The sequence below is a fragment of the Erythrolamprus reginae genome, chromosome 3 (assembly GCF_031021105.1).
Source record: "Erythrolamprus reginae isolate rEryReg1 chromosome 3, rEryReg1.hap1, whole genome shotgun sequence".
Classification (NCBI taxonomy): domain Eukaryota; kingdom Metazoa; phylum Chordata; class Lepidosauria; order Squamata; family Dipsadidae; genus Erythrolamprus; species Erythrolamprus reginae.
In genome coordinates, this window is record NC_091952.1 from 256,765,593 (window position 1) to 256,781,445 (window position 15,853).

At 42.5% G+C, this 15,853-nt stretch overlaps 1 protein-coding gene across 1 annotated transcript in view; it reads right to left on the bottom strand.

Moving 5' to 3' along the window:
* The window catches only part of LOC139165261 (1-phosphatidylinositol 4,5-bisphosphate phosphodiesterase gamma-1-like), an 85,880-nt gene that overhangs the window by 56,888 nt on the left and 13,139 nt on the right, over positions 1–15,853 (bottom strand). The window contains exons 3-4 of the mRNA XM_070748397.1: positions 10,424–10,573; positions 975–1,068 (exon numbers count right to left, since the gene is read on the bottom strand). Of these exons, the coding sequence (XP_070604498.1) occupies positions 975–1,068; positions 10,424–10,573 (244 nt within the window). The remainder of the gene's footprint in view (positions 1–974; positions 1,069–10,423; positions 10,574–15,853) is intronic.

The window sequence follows — 15,853 nt, forward strand, 5'->3', positions numbered from 1 at the left end:
TGAGATATTGGAAGTTTGCTATCCTGTCTCTCCTGGTCCTTCTTTTCATTAAACTTTAGCCCTGCCCAGTTCCTGCAACCGTTCTTCCTATGTTTTAGCCTCCAGTCCCCTAATCCCCTTTGTTGCTCTTCTCTGCACTCTTTCTAGAGTCTCAACATCCTTTTTGCATCGTGGAGACCAAAACTGAATGCAGGATTCCAAGGGTGGCCTTACCAAGGCCTTGCAAAGTGGTATTAACACATTCATGTGGTCTTGATTCTCTCCCTCTGTTGATGCAGCCTAGAACTGTGTTGGCTTTTTTGGCAGCTGCTGCACACGGCTGGCTCCTATTATTATTATTATTATTATTATTATTATTATTATTATTATTATTATTATTATTTAGATTTATATGCCGCCCTTCTCCGAGTATACATTGAGATTTGAATTAAATTTGAATTAAAAGTTACATTTAAAAAAGTTACATTTAAAAACTAAAAAAAACCCCCTATTAAAATACACACATATCCATTCATACAAACTCATTATACATTCATTGGCCAGGGGGCTAATAACCTCATAAGTGAGTCTTTAGACTCTTTCGAAAGGCGAGGAGGGGAGGGGCAATACGAATCTCTGGGGGGAGCTGATTTACATAGTTGTCCACTAGGACTCCAAGGTCCCTCTCACAGTTACTACTGTTGGGCAAGGTACCACATATACTGTACCTGTGCATTCTGGGTTTTTTGCCTAAATGTAGAACCTTACTTTTTTCACCATTGAATTTCATTTCTTTGTCCTTTGACCTCGCGACAGATGTGGACATACACATATTCCAAAGCTAGGGCAAAGATACGAAAGACAGGCTGGAGAGTTTTAATCCATCCAAGGTGAGCCCGCTCCAAGAAAGCACTCGACTGAGTAGAGTGGGATCGTTTTCTCCAAATTCGGCAACCCTTTGTGCTCTGCCCATATTTTCTCCTCCTGGCCCGTACCTTTCAGTCTGGAGAGGAGTCGGTGATCGCTGCGTATCCGCCACCAGCCAGTTCAGCCCAGCCACCCAGAGGGTCACGTCATCATCGCAAAAAGCTGTAAGAAGACAAGACAACAAAAAGAGACAAAGCACAATCGATGGATGGACTTATCCTGGAGTTCCTGGCCAAAAGGAAGGCCTATCTGAACTATGGTGGCACAGTGGTTAGAGTGAAGGACTGCAGGCTACTTCTGCTGCCTGCCGGCTGTCTGAAATTTGGCATCTCACCACTGGCTCAAGGTTGACTCAGCCTTCCGTCCTTCCGAGGTGGGTAGAATGAGGACCCAGATTGTTGGGGGTAAAATGCTCACTCTGTAAGCTGCTTAGAGAGAGCTGTTAGACACTGTAGCGGTATATAAGTTGAAATGCTATTGGAAGGAAGGAAGGAAGGAAGGAAGGAAGGAAGGAAGGAAGGAAGGAAGGAAGCGAAAGAGAAGGGAGGGAGGAAATGAAGGAACGAAAGAAGGAAGGGAGGACGGGAAAGGGAAGGGAGGGAAGGAACGAAGGAAGGAAGGGAGGGAGGGGAAAGGGAAGGAAGGAATGAAGGGAGGGAGGGAGAGAGAGAAGGGAGGAAGAGGAAAGGGAAGAAAGGAAGGGAGAGAAAGAAGGAATGAAGGGAGGGGAAAGGGAAGGGAGGGAGGCTGTGGTGGCATACTGGTTAGAATGCAGTATTGCAGGCTGACTCTGCCCACTGAAAGAAGTTCAATCCTGAGTAGCTCAAGGTTGACTCAGCCTATTGTCCTTCCAAGGTGGGTAAAATGAGGACCCAGGCTGTTGGGGGCAAGAGGCTGACTTTGTAAAACCTCTCAGAGAGGAGCTGCAAAGCACTGTAAAGCACTATATATAAATGCCATAGATATCTCAGAATCTTCATCTTGTCCAGAGCTTAAGATTTAGTTCCTCACATTCAATATCTACTTGCACGTCTAGCTTCACGCAAGAAGTTAAATTATAACCCTAGTTAACCAAATCCTATTCCTACATTCACTGGTCTTGAGGTGTCCCAACAAAGAGGCTATGTGATATTAAGCCATAATACAATGCCCTCTCCGCATACATGTGCACACAACCCTCCTCTGCGCTGCCACCTCCCCACCGCCCATGCGTGCAGGCTTCACCAAATTTTGGGCTTGGTGGTTCTGGTTGTAAATTGTAAACTCCCTGTCATTGTTGCGGTTTTGCTCAATTTTATGACATTTTGGGCACAGTAGTAATGAAAATTCCAGTTACAGTGGTACCTCTACTTACGAACTTCATTCGTTCCCTGACCAGGTTCTTAAGTAGAAAAGGTTGTGAGAAGAAGCAATTTTTCCCATAGGAATCAATGTAAAAGCAAATAATGTGTGCGATTGGGGAAACCACAGGGAGGATGGAGGCCCTGTTTCCTCCCAGGAGATTCCTAGAGAGGCCCCACAGAGGCTTCGTCCTGCCTTTTCTGGCACTGTTTCCTCCCAGGAGATTCCTAGAGAGGCCCCACAGAGGCTTCTGCCTGCCTTTTCTGGCCCTGTTTCCTCCCAGGAGATTCCTAGAGAGGCCCCACAGAGGCTTCTCCCTGCCTTTTCCAGCCCTGTTTCCTCCCAGGAGATTCCTAGAGAGGCCCCACAGAGGCTTCTCCCTGCTTTTTCCAGCCCTGTTTCCTCGCAGGATATTCCTAGAGAGGCCCCACAGAGACTTCTCCCTGCCTTTTCTGATGCTGTTTCCTCCCAGGAGATGCTTCTCCCTGCCTTTTCCGTTTACAGTTTCGGAGACTCGGGTTTGTAAGTGGAAAATGGTTCTTGAACAGAGGCAAAAAAATCTTGAACATCCAGTTCTTATCTAGAAAGGTTCGTAAGTAGAGGCGTTCGTGGGTAGAGGTACCACTGTACTTGGCAACTGCCCGTGTTTATGACAATGGCAGGACGGTGAGGGCTCATGCGATCTGCACTTCTGACCTTCCCAATCAGCGTCCAATGAGCAGAGTCGATGGGGGGAGGTGTATTCAGTTAACAACCTCATGATTCACTTAACCACGACAATCTGCTTAATGACCTCTCAATAAATTCTTTTTTTTCCCCAGTGAGGCAGCATTCCAGATCCAAATTGTATTGACTTTATTATGTGAGCCGCCCTGATTCCGCAGGAGAAGGGCGGCCCAGAAATCCAATTAAATAAAAATAAAAATATTCTTTGCGGAGGAATTTTGAGCGTTCGATATTCTGCAAAGAGAATCGCCTCGCAGAGGGAAAACCGGAAAGAAGGCCCATTCCGACTTAAAAACAATGCCTTAAAACTGCACTCAGGTACACCACACCCCTCCTTCTGTTGTGTTAGTCACGGGAAGTTTATTTGTGTTGGCTGAAAGCCACCAGGAGTCACGGAGCGCCTTGCCAAGAACAGAGTCAAGGGCTGAAAGCAATCCAGACGAAGAAGAACGGCAAGTCTAAAGTGTGAGATGGATTAAAAACAACAACAACAATATGCCAGCGAAATCTCCTCTCCTAAAATATCGGAACAAACTGATGAGGAACAAATGGGGATTTTGCAGTATCCTTCCCCTGCCACGCCCACAAAGGCATGCCACGCCCACAGAACCTGTAGTAAAGAATTTGGAATCCCACCACTGTCTCCTTCCATAAGGCCTCTCTAGGAAGCTTGTCTCAATGGTAGAAGAAGAGTTACCGCCAACCTCAGCCATGGACTTCAACTCCCAGAATCCCTGAGTCAGCTAGAAATGCTCTCCTTCCATAAGGCCTCTCTAGGACTTTGTCTCAGTGGTAGAAGAAGAGTTACCGCCAACCTCAGCCATGGACTTCAACTCCCAGAATCCCTGAGTCAGCTAGAAATGCTCTCCTTCCATAAGGCCTCTCTAGGACTTAAATATAGGATCTCATTTGTGGAAGAGATGTTACAGCCAACCTCAGATACTTTAAGATGCCTAGATCTCAACTCCCAGGATTCCCTAGTCATCCATGCTGGCTAGGGAATTCTGGGAGTTGAAGTCCACCCATCTTAAAGTGGCAGAGGTTGGGAACCATTGATTTAACTCCTTACCAAACCAACATCTATTTGGAGTGTCTTCTCACCCTGTTGAAATTCATCAGGTCATTTTTTATTTTTTATTTTTTGCTTGCCAAAAACATCCAGCTCATTTAAAGATTTGTGGGTTTATTTTCCCCTGCGGAAATGTCTCGTTCTCAAAAAATCCCACAAATGATTGACCTGCTAAGGAATTTGACTGCTACTCTTCAGAAAATTCAATGTATTTAGTCACCGGGCTTTAGAAAAGTTTTCCCGCAGATGCTCCGTTCTGCTGAAACCATGGGGAAAAAAATGCAGATAAAGAGTTTCAAAGCAAAGAAGTTTGGTATGCATGAGTGTACAACTGTATAGTTTAATCTTGGGGTTTTTATTGTTATTTATTGATCGATTAGTTTAAATGGGGTTTTATTGTTTTATATTTTCTTCTATGATATTATTGTATTATTTTATTGTTGTGGGCCACCCCGAGTTCTATGGGATTGGGCGGCATATAAACCAATTAAATTAAATTAATTAATTAGGTCCCACAGAGTGGGCCTTCTCCGGGTCCCTTCAACTAAACAATGTCGTTTGGCGGGGCCCAGGGGAAGAGCCTTCTCTGTGGCGGCCTCGACCCTCTGGAACCAGCTCCCCCCAGAGATTAGAATTGCCCCCACCCTCCTTGCCTTTCGTAAGCTTCTTAAAACCCACCTCTGCCGTCAGGCATGGGGGAATTGAGATATTCTTTCCCCCTAGACCTTTACAATTTATGCATGGTATGTTTGTTTGTTTGTATGTATGTATGTTTAGTTTTACAATAAGGGTTTTTTAGTTGTTTTAGTATTGGATTTACATGCTGTTTTTTATTACTGTTGTTAGCCGCCCCGAGTCTACGGAGAAGGGCGGCATACAAATCCAATAAATAAATAAATAATAAATAAATTAATTAAATTAAAAATTAAATAGAGCCAATTCAGCCCTGTTAAAATCCTGGGAAATGTATTATTAGGAAGCTGACAATGTTAAAAGGAGTCCTCCGAGAGGGGCGGCATAGAAATCCAATTATTATTATTATTATTATTATTATTATTCTTATTATTATTATTGTTAATAATAATAATAATCTGTAAAATTTTACGCCCTAATAAATTATGTTAGAATGTTCACAAAACTCTAGCTATACAGGAACTTCTCAACAACCAACAATTCATTTAGTGACCGTTTAAAGCTACAAAAAAAAATCAGTCCTCACACTTATGACCACTGCACCATCCCTATGGACACATGATTAAAAATTCAGGCGCTGATCAACCAGCATATCATTGATGGGGGGGGGGGGGTCATTCCCAGTCAGTTTCCCGCAATCAGTCAATGGAAGGACCCGGATTCGCTTAACGACGCCAAGATTCACTTAACAGCAGCAGTGGTTCAGTAAACTGTGGCAAAAAATGGTCGTAAACTGAAGGGTGACTCGTTAACAACTGCCTTATTTGTGTTGGCCAAAAGCCACTGAAAGGTGGGGGGAGGATTCAGGAACTAAGAACCACAGATGGTCCTCAATTTGCAACAGCTCGCTTAGCGACCATTCAAAGTTACAACGGCAGTGAAAAAAGGGACCTCTCTGACCATTTTTCACACTTACAACTGTGGCAGAATTCCCCCATGGTCGTGTGATTTACATTCGTGTGCAACTGGTTCATATTTATGATCGGGGTCATGTCACTAATGGTCACTAAACCAGTGTTTCCCAACCTTGGCAACTTGAAGATATCTGGACTTCAACTCCCAGAATTCCCCAGCCAGCATTCGCTGGCTGGGGAATTCTGGGAGTTGAAGTCCAAATATCTTCAAGTTGCCAAGGTTGGGAAACACTGCACTAAACAAATGGCTTTAAGTTAAGGACTTCCTGTATAAGCAGGCAATAGATAGATATTATTATTATTATTATTATTATTATTATTATTATTATTATTATTATTATGTAGACTCGGGGCGGCTCACAGCAATAACAAGAACAATATACGGTAACAAATCTAATAATTAAAAAACTAAATCATTTTAAAAACTAAAAAAAACCTTATTTAAAATAAAACATACACTCAAACATATCATGCATAAAATATATAGGCCGGGGGAGATGTCTCAATTCCCCCATGCCTGACGGTAAAGGTGGGTCTTAAGAAGTTTATGAAAGGCAAGGAGGGTGGAGGCAATCCTAATCTCTGGGGGGAGCTGTTTCCAAAGGGTCGGGGCTGCCACAGAGAAGGCTCTTCCTCTGGATCCTGCCAGCTGACATTGTTTAGTTGACGGGAGCCGGAGAAGGCCAACTCTGTGGGACCTAACTGATCGCTGGGATTCATGTGGCAGAAGGCGGTCCCGGAGATATTCTGGTCCAATGCCATGAAGGGCTTTATAGGTCATAAGCAACCAGATATAGGTAGTCCTTGATTTACATCGGTTCATTTAGTGACCGTTCAATGTTACGATGCCATTGAAAACAATGGGGTATGACCATTTTTTCACACTTATGACCGTAGCAGCATCCTCCATGGTCATGTGATTTAAATTCGGACTGGTTCATATTTATTATTATTATTTATTAGATTTGTATGCCGCCCCTCTCCGAAGACTCGGGGTGGCTCACAGGATACCATATAAAACAGTGAATACAAAACAAATCTAATTAATTAAAAACTACATAAGCTAAAACCCCATTATATTAAAATCAATTAAACAATTCAATCGCAACCACATATCACATTTATTGGCCGGGAGGGTCTAGATCTAATTGCCCCAAGCCTGGCAACATAAGTGAATGTTGAGACTCTTGCGAAAGGCGAGGAGGGTGGGGGCAGTACGAATCTCTGTGGGGGGAGCTGTTTCCAGAGGGCCGGGCCCCCCACAGAGAAGGCCTTTCCCCTAGGTCCCACCAAGTGACATTGTCTGGTGATGGGACCTGGAGAAGGCCGACTCTGTGGGACTTGACCGGACACTGGGACTCGTGCGGCAGATATGAATGATTGATCAAAATGTACATGTATGTATTTAATGTAATACTGTAACATTTGAAAGTATATGGATTTATGTATGGAGTGTTGGATAAAAAATTTAAAAAATGTTACGTCAAAAAAAAATTGAGGTCATACGTCGGGGGCTGCCTGCTACTTGCTTTGATGTCTGTTCTGCCGGGCTCTCTGGTAGGAGCCTCCCAAAAATTCACCGGTACAGATTTCAGACACACACACGTTTGAAAATTCAAAACGATGTTCTTTATCACAAAAGTCAAAATAAACTAAGCACCCTTTTTGTATTGCAAAGAGCACTCTTCCCAAAACAACCTTGTAGGCTATACAATCCCCTCAATCAGTCCTTAAGTACTTAGCTAGCAGCTGTGAAGAAACATCACAGCCCTCCTTCTTCCAACGAAGTGAGACACACACACTTTGCTCTGCTTTGGTTTCAAAGTTGTGAAAAATCAACAAAGTCCGGAAAACAGCAAGGCCCGGTCCCGAAGAACTGCGATCAGATATTCTTCCACAACGGCCAAACCAACACGCTACTATTTATATCAGCAGCTCTAATTACTAGAGCCCCACCCAAACACAGGTGGCCTCTCTTATCTCCTGTAATATGTCCTCAATTGGTCTCTTCTATGCATAATTCTGCACATGCATGGGTCCCAACACTTCCTCATCTGAATCGACTGAAGATAATGGAGATTGGCTTCCTGGGCTGTGTGCCAAGCCCCCCTCTTCCAAGCCACCCCCCACCTTCTTCTTCGTCCGAGGAAACTGCACTACCTGACTCTGTCGGCAATAAAACAGGACTATGACATGTTGACGTTTCCCCTGCATCCACCTCCACATTCCTTGGGGCAGGAGCTGGGCCAGAGCCAACCACAACAATGTCCAGCTTTTAAAATTCACTTAACGATGACTTCAAAAACAGGTTGTAAAAGTGGACACAATTCCCTTAACTTCCACGCTTAGCAACGAAGAGGCTAGTTCCGATCGTGGTCCTAAGTGGGGGACCACGTGTCGAGGCATCTAAAGAGGGCCGCTCTCTTTTTTCTGCTAACCCTGGGAAGCCAGAAGAAAGGTGAGTGTAATTTAAGGAATGCGATAGCAAGCTATTAGTAGGAGAGGCAACGTGTAATCTACGTTACTTTGAGCAGGATGTAATCAAAGAGAGGGTATGTTTACTCTGGCTAAAAACAGCAATTAGATCAGGGGAGGTTGCAACTGACTCCAAAATTACATCCAGCCAGACTTTCTCTCACTTATGTGCTCCAGACGTATGGCGATAACTCCCCAAATATGCCACTTCACAGTGCTTTTGCAGCCTTCTCTAAGCTGTTTAGGGAAGAGTTTTTAATAGGAAAGTGAACACAAGAACAAGGGGACACAATCTGAGGTGAGTTGGGGGAAAGATCAGAAGCAACGTGAGAAAATATTATTTGACTGAAAGAGTAGTAGATCCTTGGAACAAACTTCCAGCAGACGTTGTCACGGAAATTAAAGTCTGTTAGGACCTTAACTCCGGAGGTCGATGGATAGAAGAAGCCTTAGTCATTTTTTTATAACAAGATATTTATTTAAAAACAGAGATAAAACAAATAAAAGACTGTCTCGAGGGACAAAAGAACATATACTTCTTACATCATGGAGGTTAAGAAGGATGAAGTATGTGTTCTTCTGTCCCTCGAGACAGTCTTTTATTTGTTTTATCTCTGTCTTACTAAGCCTACACTTCTACTTCTACTAGACTTTTCTCATCATTGCCATCACCCTTTTTCTCCCACTTAGGATTATATGACTGAAACTTGTTGCTTGTATCCTTAAGATTTGTATTAATACTGATTGTTTCTTCAATGCTTATTTGACCCCTATGACAATCATTAAGTGTTGTGCCTTATGATTCTTGACAAATGTATATTTTCTTTTACGTCCACTGAGAGCATCTGCACCAAGACAAATTCCTTGTGTGCCCAATCACGCTTGGACAATAAACTATTCTATTCTATTCTATTCTATTCTACTCTATTCTATATTTCCTGTCGATTACATACATTTAATACTGTCCTTAAATTTAGTACAGGTAGTCTTCAACTTGCAACCAGTTGTGCAGTGACCAAGGATTACCTGTATTGCCAAGATAAACCTTCTTTATGACCAAGGCTACCTACCTTTGGCTAAAACTAAGAACAATGAATCAGAAGACCCTTCGCTTGTGTGCTTTTAACACATCAAAAATGACAACAACACGCTGGGAATAGCACAAGAGAAACTAGAAAAAAGTAAATTATACTTAATGCTACATATAACTACTACCGTGAGGATAGCTTCTGCACAAGCATGGAAAAATGATGATATACTGAAAGAAGTAGAGGTAATTGAAAAAATAACAGTCTGCGCTGAAATGGATAAATTAACATATGTACTTAAAAATAAAGAAGATTCAAATTATTATAAATGCTGGGAAAGATTTTACTGTTGGATGGAAAAATGGAAAAATTCTAAACAGACAGTTAAAGTAAAAGATGTAACGATTGAGGAGAAAGAAATAGAGGCTTAAATATCGGAGGGGGGAAGAAAAAAGGGGGAAAGAGGGAAAGACCTATTTGAAAAGATGTATAGAAACTGTAAATAATAATAATAATAATAATAATAATAATAATAATAATAATAATAATAATAATAATAATATATTAGATTTGTATGCCGCCCCTCTCCGAAGACTAATATCAACAATGAATTAGTGAGAATATCATGTGAAATGTAAACTGACTTGTCACGTAACGTCCACTGTTTGTTATATGTACAGTGTTCCCTCAATTTTCGCGGGGGATGCGTTCCGAGATCGCCCGCGAAAGTCGAATTTCCGCGAAGGAGAGATGCGGAAGTAAATACACTATTTTTGGCTATGAACAGTATCACAAGCCTTCCCTTAACACTTTAAACCCCTAAATTACCATTTACCATTCCCTTAGCAACCATTTAGATTATTACTCACCATGTTTATTTATTAAAGTTTATTAAAAATATATATTTATTAAAGGCGGACGAAAGTTTGGCGATGACATATGACGTCATCGGGCGGGAAAAACCGTGGTATAGGGGGGAAAACTGCAAAGTATTTTTTAATTAATATTTTTGAAAAACCGTGGTATAGACTTTTCGCGAAGTTCGAACCCGCGAAAATCGAGGGAACACTGTATTTGTAAATAAAAATTTTCTTTAAAAAAAAGACAACACAACGGTATTAATAACACAGGATTTGTGGAAAGGCCTTCAAAGCTGGGTGTGTGCGTGATGTTTTGTGGGGATCAGGGGGTTCATCTCTGATCCATTTTTATGTGTCCCCCCCCCCACCCACCCCACACAAAAAGCATTTGCTACATTACCCTCCACTGACCAGCAACACTCAGCGTTTTCAGCCGGAATTCCGTCCCGTACAAAATGACGAAACACAACTCCGAGTTCAACTTCCGGGCTTCTTCTGGGTAACGTTCGAAATCCCTGGAATTTTTCCCGGGTCGGATCTGTTTGATTTCCCTGATGTCCACTGCGGAACAAAGAAGGAAGAAGAAAGGAGTCAACTCCATAATTGCAGAAAAACTTACCATATTTTTCGGCGTATAAGACGCAGCTTCTCCACCTCCCAAAACAGGGTGGAAATGATGGTTGCGTCTTACTTACTTACTTACTTACTTACTTACTTACTTACTTACTTACTTACTTACTTACTTACTTACTTATTTCCCGTCCTTTATTTATTTATATATTTGTATCCCGTCCTTCTCCAAGGATTCGGGCTGGCTTACCGCAGGTGAAAAACAATACAATTCTGAAATCCAATGATAGCTATAAACAACAGTCTAAAACCCCCAATTTAATTTAAAAACAGTCATTTCCGATCCACCATCATACACTGAATGGAGTAATCTTTGCTGTCCCGAAGGGCCCCCCCCCACTTGCAGACAACTTTTGGGTGCTGGCAAAAATGCATATTTTTGCAAACAATGGGCTGTTTTCCCCCCATTTCCCCCCAAAAATGAGGTGAGCTAAAAGAACCCACAGAGAACTCCTGGGGACTGGCAAAAATGCCTCCATTTTTTGTGGGAGGAAAAGCAAGTGAAAAATGAGCCCTTTTCACAAAAATGGGGGCATTTTTGCAGTCCCCCAGCACCCAGGAGCTCTCATTAGGCTTCCCAGACCCTTTGCTCACCCCAATTTTTGCAAAAAAAAAAAAAAAAAAGGGTGAAAAATGGCCCGTTTTTCATAAAAATGGGACTGTTTTTTGCCTTCTAATTATTCCATCTTGTAGAACTGAGGGGGAATTCTGGGAGTTGAAGTCCACTAGTCTTAAAGCTGTCATGTTTGAAGACCCCTAGGTACTCAAACTAGGCAAGCTTAAGTCTTGGTCTTCGGAGAGGGGTGGCATACAAATCTAATATATTATTATTATTATTATTATTATTATTATTATTATTATTATTATTATTATTATTATGTCAGTACAACACAGCAAACGAGATCACTATGCTGGATTTCGTATTTCATCCCCAGTCGGGCGCTTCCCAAGCACCTAGGACTGCGTGATGTAGCGGCGAATTATGTTTCCCGATCCCAGTAAAGTGGCCTTTTGCAATTGACAGATGGAGATTTTGTCAATTCCAATGGTTTTCAAATGTCCGCTGAGATCCTTTGGCCCTGCGCCCAGCGTGCCAAGGACCACTGGGACCACTTTCATGGGCTTATGCCAGAATAATTGCAGCTCCATTTTAGATCTTCGTATTTCACTCATTTCTCTAGCTGCTTCTCCTCAATTCTGCTGTCTCCTGGGATTGCGATGTTGATGATCCATACTTTCTTTTTCTCCACAATTAGGATATTATTATTATTATTATTATTATTATTATTATTATTATTATTATTTATTGACTTTAACTCCCAGAATTCCTCAGCCAGCTTTAGCTTCTTTCCCACTTAGATTTAGGAATCTAAGTGGGTAAAAAGAATTGAAAGGAGAAAGGGATGAAGGGAGGGGAGGGAGGAAGGAAGGGAGGGAGGGAGGGAGGGAGGGAGGGAGGGAGGGAGGGAGGGAGGAAGGAAGGAAGGAAGGAAGGAAGGAAGGAAGGAAGGAAGGAAGGAAGGAAGGAAGGAAGGAAGGAAGGAAGGAAGGGCCGTGGTGGCACAGTGGTTAGACTACAACATTGCAGGCTGACTCTGCCCACTGCCAGGAGTTTGAATTTCACTAGGCTCAAGCCTTTCATCCTTCTAAGGTGGGTTAAATGAGGACCAGGATTGTTGGGGGCCAACTCTGTAAACTGCTTCGAGGGCTGTAAAGCACTACGAAGCGGTGTATAACTCTAAGTGCTACTGCTATTCTGTAGAATTGTTTCGGCTTCACATTCTCGTTTCCGCTTAAGAAGGGAGCAAAAAAGCTCCTACAAAGTTTTTCCGGGTCACCTAGTACAACCGGCCAACCGATCCGTATCCATAGCTGCCCTCTCCATCTGTTTCCCCTCCTGGATCTTATCTGCCCCTTCCCCTTATCTCTTTCCCCTCGCCTTCTACTCATCAGTGCCTCCTTCCTTCCTTCCTTCCTTCCGGCTATTTTCCTACTCCACAATAAAGTTTAACCCAGATTCCGCTGTAATCTGGGGCCTTTCAGATGGGACGTACTACAATTGCTATCACTCCCAGGGCTGCACATGGGGGCCTCTCATGTCTCCCCTTCTCTTCTCTAAACTAGCCAGCCCAGTTCCTGTAACCGTTCGTCGTATTTTTCAGCCTCTGCCCCCTCATCATCCGGGTTGCCCCCCTCTGCACTTTTTCTAGAGTCTCAATATCCTTTTTATAGCATGGTGGCCAAAACTGGATGCAATGTTAGTACCTCACTTGATCTAGATTGCATCCCTCTATTAATTCAATTTAGGATAGGATAGGATAGGATAGGATGTATGGATAGAAGGAAGGAAGGAAGGAAGGAAGGCTGATGAGAGAGAGATGAGAAAGAGGAAAAAAGGAAGAGGGAGGGAGGGAAGGAAGGAAGGAAAGAAGAAAAAGAAAAGAAAGGAATGGAAAGGGAAGGAAGGAAGGCTATTAGAGTGAGAGAGAGATGAGAAAGAGGAAAAAAGGAAGAGGAAGGGAGGGAAGGAAGGAAGGAAAGAAGAAAAAGAAAGGAATGGAAAGGGAAGGGAAGAAAGAAAGGAAGGAAGGCTATTAGAGTGAGAGAGAGATGAGAAAGAGGAAAAAAGGAAGAGGAAGGGAAGGAAGGAAAGAAGAAAAAGAAAAGAAAGGAATGGAAAGGGAAGAAAGAAAGGAAGGAAGGAAGGCTATTAGAGTGAGAGAGAGATGAGAAAGAGGAAAAAAGGAAGAGGGAGGGAGGGAAGGAAGGAAGGAAAGAAGGAAAAGAAAAGAAAGGAATGGAAAGGGAAGAAAGGAAGGAAGGAAGGCTATTAGAGTGAGAGAGAGATGAGAAAGAGGAAAAAAGGAAGAGGGAGGGAGGGAAGGAAGGAAGGAAAGAAGGAAAAGAAAAGAAAGGAATGGAAAGGGAAGAAAGGAAGGAAGGAAGGCTATTAGAGTGAGAGAGAGATGAGAAAGAGGAAAAAAGGAAGAGGAAGGGAGGGAAGGAAGGAAGGAAAGAAGGAAAAGAAAAGAAAGGAATGGAAAGAGAAGAAAGGAAGGAAGGAAGGCTATTAGAGTGAGAGAGAGATGAGAAAGAGGAAAAAAGGAAGAGGGAGGGAGGGAAGGAAGGAAGGAAAGAAGGAAAAGAAAATAAAGGAATGGAAAGGGAAGAAAGGAAGGAAGGAAGGCTATTAGAGTGAGAGAGAGATGAGAAAGAGGAAAAAAGGAAGAGGAAGGGAGGGAAGGAAGGAAGGAAAGAAGGAAAAGAAAAGAAAGGAATGGAAAGGGAAGAAAGGAAGGAAGGAAGGCTATTAGAGTGAGAGAGAGATGAGAAAGAGGAAAAAAGGAAGAGGGAGGGAGGGAAGGAAAGAAGGAAAAGAAAAGAAAGGAATGGAAAGGGAAGGAAGGAAGGAAGGAAGGAAAAAGAAGGAAAAGGAAAGGAAAGGAGGGAGGGAAGGAAGGAAGAAAAAAGAAGGAAAAGAAAAAAAGAAAAGAAAGGAAAGGAAAGAAGGAAAGAAGGAAAAAGAAGGAAAAGGAAAGGAAGGAAGGGATCTGGAATTGGTCTTGGAACCAGAAGGTGGCACCTAAGAGCAAGTTAGAGTTGGGTTGCATTTAACTTTTGGGGAGACAATTATTGGGGAGCCCATGCCAAATAGTTTTTTTCCCCCAGTTCAAAAGACAAAAAATTAGAACCCTTTCTCTCTGCTCCTGTCTGCGTTGCAGGCACTTAATGACGTAAGGTTTCCATTAAAGCTTTGGCAGGAAAATTGATTTTCGCTCCTTGTGGTTGAAGCTATAAAAAACCCCAGGATTTTCAAAGGCACAAAGTGCTCTGGCTGCAGGATAACACCCCCCCCTTAAAATAACCACAAAACAGCCCCCTTCTCCAGACCCCAAACATCCTCATTTCCTTAATTATCCTCTTCCTTCCATCCTGCATGGAACACTGAGGACCAGAAACATCAATACTGATAAAACATATTCCGATCATCAAAGGGCATAAAGAGTAAATCTGGCCCCCTTGTACCCATCCCACATTTAATTTAATTTAATTTATTAGACTTATAAGAGGCCCAACTCCTCGCAGACCCTTGCAGACATACTAGCACAAATGTTTTAAAATAAGACCCACTCTGTTGGGGTCAAACATGCTGTTTTTTATTCTCCCAGGATATCCATTATGCTCAGTACAAATCACATCCGGTCACTTCCTGCCTAATTTCTCAGAAATCCTGTTTGAGAGGCAGAAAATGCTTGGTGGCTGTAGGCGTCAAGGAAATGGGCTTAATCCTACATCCTATGAGCTGTTTCTGGTCCAGCTGCCCTGTGGCTTCATAATAAAAGCTTCTATGGATCCGGTCACGGTTGGATTTTTAACAAACAGAACAGAATTGCAAGAATTGGGTATGTCTAAATAATGAAAAGGAGGATAGTACAAGAAGCAATGGGTGGAAACTAAATAAGGAGAGAAGCAACTTAGTACTAAGGAGAAATTTCCTGACAGTTAGAACAATTGATCAGTGGAACAGAAGTTGCCACCAGAAGTTGTGAATGCCCCAAGACGGAGGTTTTTAAGCAGATGTTCGATAAGCATCTGTCTGAAGTGGTGGAAGGTTTCCTGCCAAAGCAGGGGGCTGGACTAGAAGACCCCAAGGTCCCTTCCAACTCTGTTGTTATTATTATATTGGAATGATATTGGCGGTAGGAAAGCAAGTAGGATGCTTGGCTGCATAGCTAGAGGTATAACAAGCAGGAAGAGGGAGATTATGATCCCCTTATATAGAGTGCTGCTGAGACCACATTTGGAATACTGTGTTCAGTTCTGGAGATCTCACCTACAAAAAGATATTGACAAAATTGAACGGGTCCAAAGACGGGCTACAAGAATGGTGGAAGGTCTAAAGCATAAAACGTATCAGGAAAGACTTCATGAACTCAATCTGTATAGTCTGGAGGACAGAAGGAAAAGGGGGGACATGATCGAAACATTTAAATATGTCAAAGGGTTAAATAAGGTTCAGGAGGGAAGTGTTTTTAATAGGAAAGTGAACACAAGAACAAGGGGACACAATCTGAAGTTAGTTGGGGGAAAGATCAGAAGCAACATGAGAAAATATTATTTTACTGAAAGAGTAATAGATCCTTGGAACAAGCGTCCAGCAGACGTGGTAGATAAATCCACAGTAACTGAATTTAAACCTGCCTGGGATAA